At 32.0% G+C, this 2,475-nt stretch overlaps 1 protein-coding gene across 1 annotated transcript; it reads left to right on the top strand.

Annotated features, from left to right (window-relative positions):
- Positions 1–925: 925 nt before the first annotated feature.
- On the top strand, positions 926–2,092 carry LOC106867337 (acetyl-coenzyme A transporter 1-like; the record flags this gene model as incomplete). Its single annotated transcript, XM_052978319.1, has 2 exons — positions 926–1,535; positions 1,846–2,092. Coding segments are annotated over exons 1-2 (792 nt in total), but the record flags the coding sequence as incomplete, so codon positions are not given.
- Between the last annotated feature and the right edge of the window lie 383 nt (positions 2,093–2,475).

Here is a 2,475-nt window from a genome sequence, read left to right on the forward strand (position 1 = left end):
CTTATTCTATCGATCTCTATTGCCGAACCGCTAAGTTACGGGGACATAAACATACCAGCATCGGTTATCAAGCAATGTTGGGGGGACAAACACAGACACACAAACACATACACACATACATATATATATATATATATATACATATATACGACAGGCTTCTTTCAGTTTCTGTCTACCAAATCCACTCACAAGGCTTTGGTCGGCCCGAGGCTATAGTAGAAAACACTTGCCCAAGATGCCACGCAGTGGGACTGAACCCGTGACCATGTGGTTGGTAAGCAAGCTACTTACCACACAGCTATTAATATATTTTATACATGGTGCATTAAAAAACTAACTCGAAAGTAACAAAAATGGCATGTAAAACAGTAGGTTATTGTAATGCATGAACTGTTAAAGAGCTAACTAGAAATACAGTTATTATAAAACCACTAGTCAATGATCAATATTATTTTCATTTTATCAAGGGTAATGGATTGGCAGAATCATTAGAGTGTCAGATAAAATGCCTTACACTCTTTGTTCTAGCTGTTTATGTTCTGAGTTCAAATCCTGCTAAAATTAAGTACTAATCAAATACTGTGATTAAGGTTATCAACTTGTTGCCTTCTCAAAATTGCTGGTTTTATGACTAAACTAGAAACTACCTCATAAGCTGCTACCTCATTTGCTGCCTTCCCTTGATAAATAAAATTATTTAATTGTAAATTATAAATTTTCCACTTATTTCATTTTCATTTCATGATAATTATCATTAAATGAAAATGAAATATTTGGAAAATTTATAATTCAGATTTAAATAATTTTATTAAAAATGAATGTAATAGTATTGATCATCTTCATCTTTTGCATAATTTTAACCACATTTTAAATTATAAAATAATGATCATTAAACACTTAATTCTTGGTTTTCTATTCTTGCAGATCTGCCAATATTACAATACAAGAAGTTTATCTGATGTTATTAAAGAATTTTCAGAAAGATCAGCAATGTCAATTCGAGAAAAAATGCATCAGAGGCTATTGAACATTTCTACAGAAGAATTTAACCAAAAGAATAATAAATATAAAATGGTTTCCCAAAACATACTTACTCAGAAAAACTCTAAACATTCCAGTTGGAGAAAAGATATCAATAGTATTTCAATTTTATTTTTTCTTTATGTTCTTCAAGGTGTTCCTTTAGGATTAGCAGGTAGCATACCAATGTTACTTCAGAGTCGCCAAGCTAGTTACCGAGATCAAGCCTTGTTCAGTTTTGTTTATTGGCCATTCAGTCTAAAACTGTTTTGGGCACCCATTGTTGATTCTATTTTCATTTCATCACTGGGCAGGCGTAAATCTTGGCTTGTTCCTTGTCAGTATCTCATTAGTATTTTTATGATCTTTCTCTCCTACCATATAACAGACAATCTTGGTGACAAAAGCACACCTCCAAAGATATATTTTTTGACTTTTAGCTTCTTCATTCTTAACTTTTTGGCTGCAACACAAGATATTGCTGTGGATGGCTGGGCACTGACTATGCTATCTAAGTAAGTTCCATTTCCTTTTATTTTCAAATTGTTTTGTTTTCTTCACATTTTGTTTTTATGCAGATAAATATTTATACACATTCCCAAGACTAATTTTTCTTTTCAGTTTGATGTTTTAATTTCATTAAGTAGAACAGGATTTTACTTTTAAATGATATACAGTTAGACAACTAAAGTAGCAGTTTCATGCATGTGGTTTATGAACTATAACTCCTGCATCCTTGCCTATGCAATACTAATATTTATATCTTAATGTTTTACAATGCTAATATTAACTGATAATTCTTCTCATTAATGTTTCATTGTCTAGGGACAATGTTGGCTGGGCAAGTACTTGTAATTCGGTTGGACAAACAGCTGGATATTTTCTTGGAAATGTACTATTTCTAGCTTTAGAATCTCCAACATTTTGCAATAAATACCTTCGTTCTGTTCCTTCATCAGAAGGAATTATTACTTTGGCAGGTGAGTCCATATTTTTTCTATTTTACAATGTTTTATTATTCATTGCATTATTGGAAGATTATCTTCAGTATAGTAATTCAAGGGGATACTCTGTAATTGCTTCCTCTTGATTTCTGTCCCATCAGAAGATTGTCATTTATGTATACAGCTGCAACTGCTTCTTGTTGTTATAAACTTTTTCTCCATAGTACTTTTTTATAGCTTGATGAATTGATCAACTGACACCCTATTAATTCAACATGTAATTTAGTTTTTTTTCCCCCTTCATATTTAGAAAAGCATATTACTAGTATTGAAGAGTTGTGTTTAAATATGCGGAATGCCTCTTTTAGGCATGGCTTACAGGCTGAATGTTGACCCTGGTATGGAAGCCCCAAATCTATCATGGACCATGACAAAATGTATTGAATATTTCTATTTTTGAGATTATGTATGTGACTAGCAAGTGTTGTGGATTTGCAGTGTTTCTCATATC

This window comes from Octopus bimaculoides, unplaced genomic scaffold (assembly GCF_001194135.2).
Source record: "Octopus bimaculoides isolate UCB-OBI-ISO-001 unplaced genomic scaffold, ASM119413v2 Scaffold_8528, whole genome shotgun sequence".
Classification (NCBI taxonomy): Eukaryota; Metazoa; Mollusca; class Cephalopoda; order Octopoda; family Octopodidae; genus Octopus; species Octopus bimaculoides.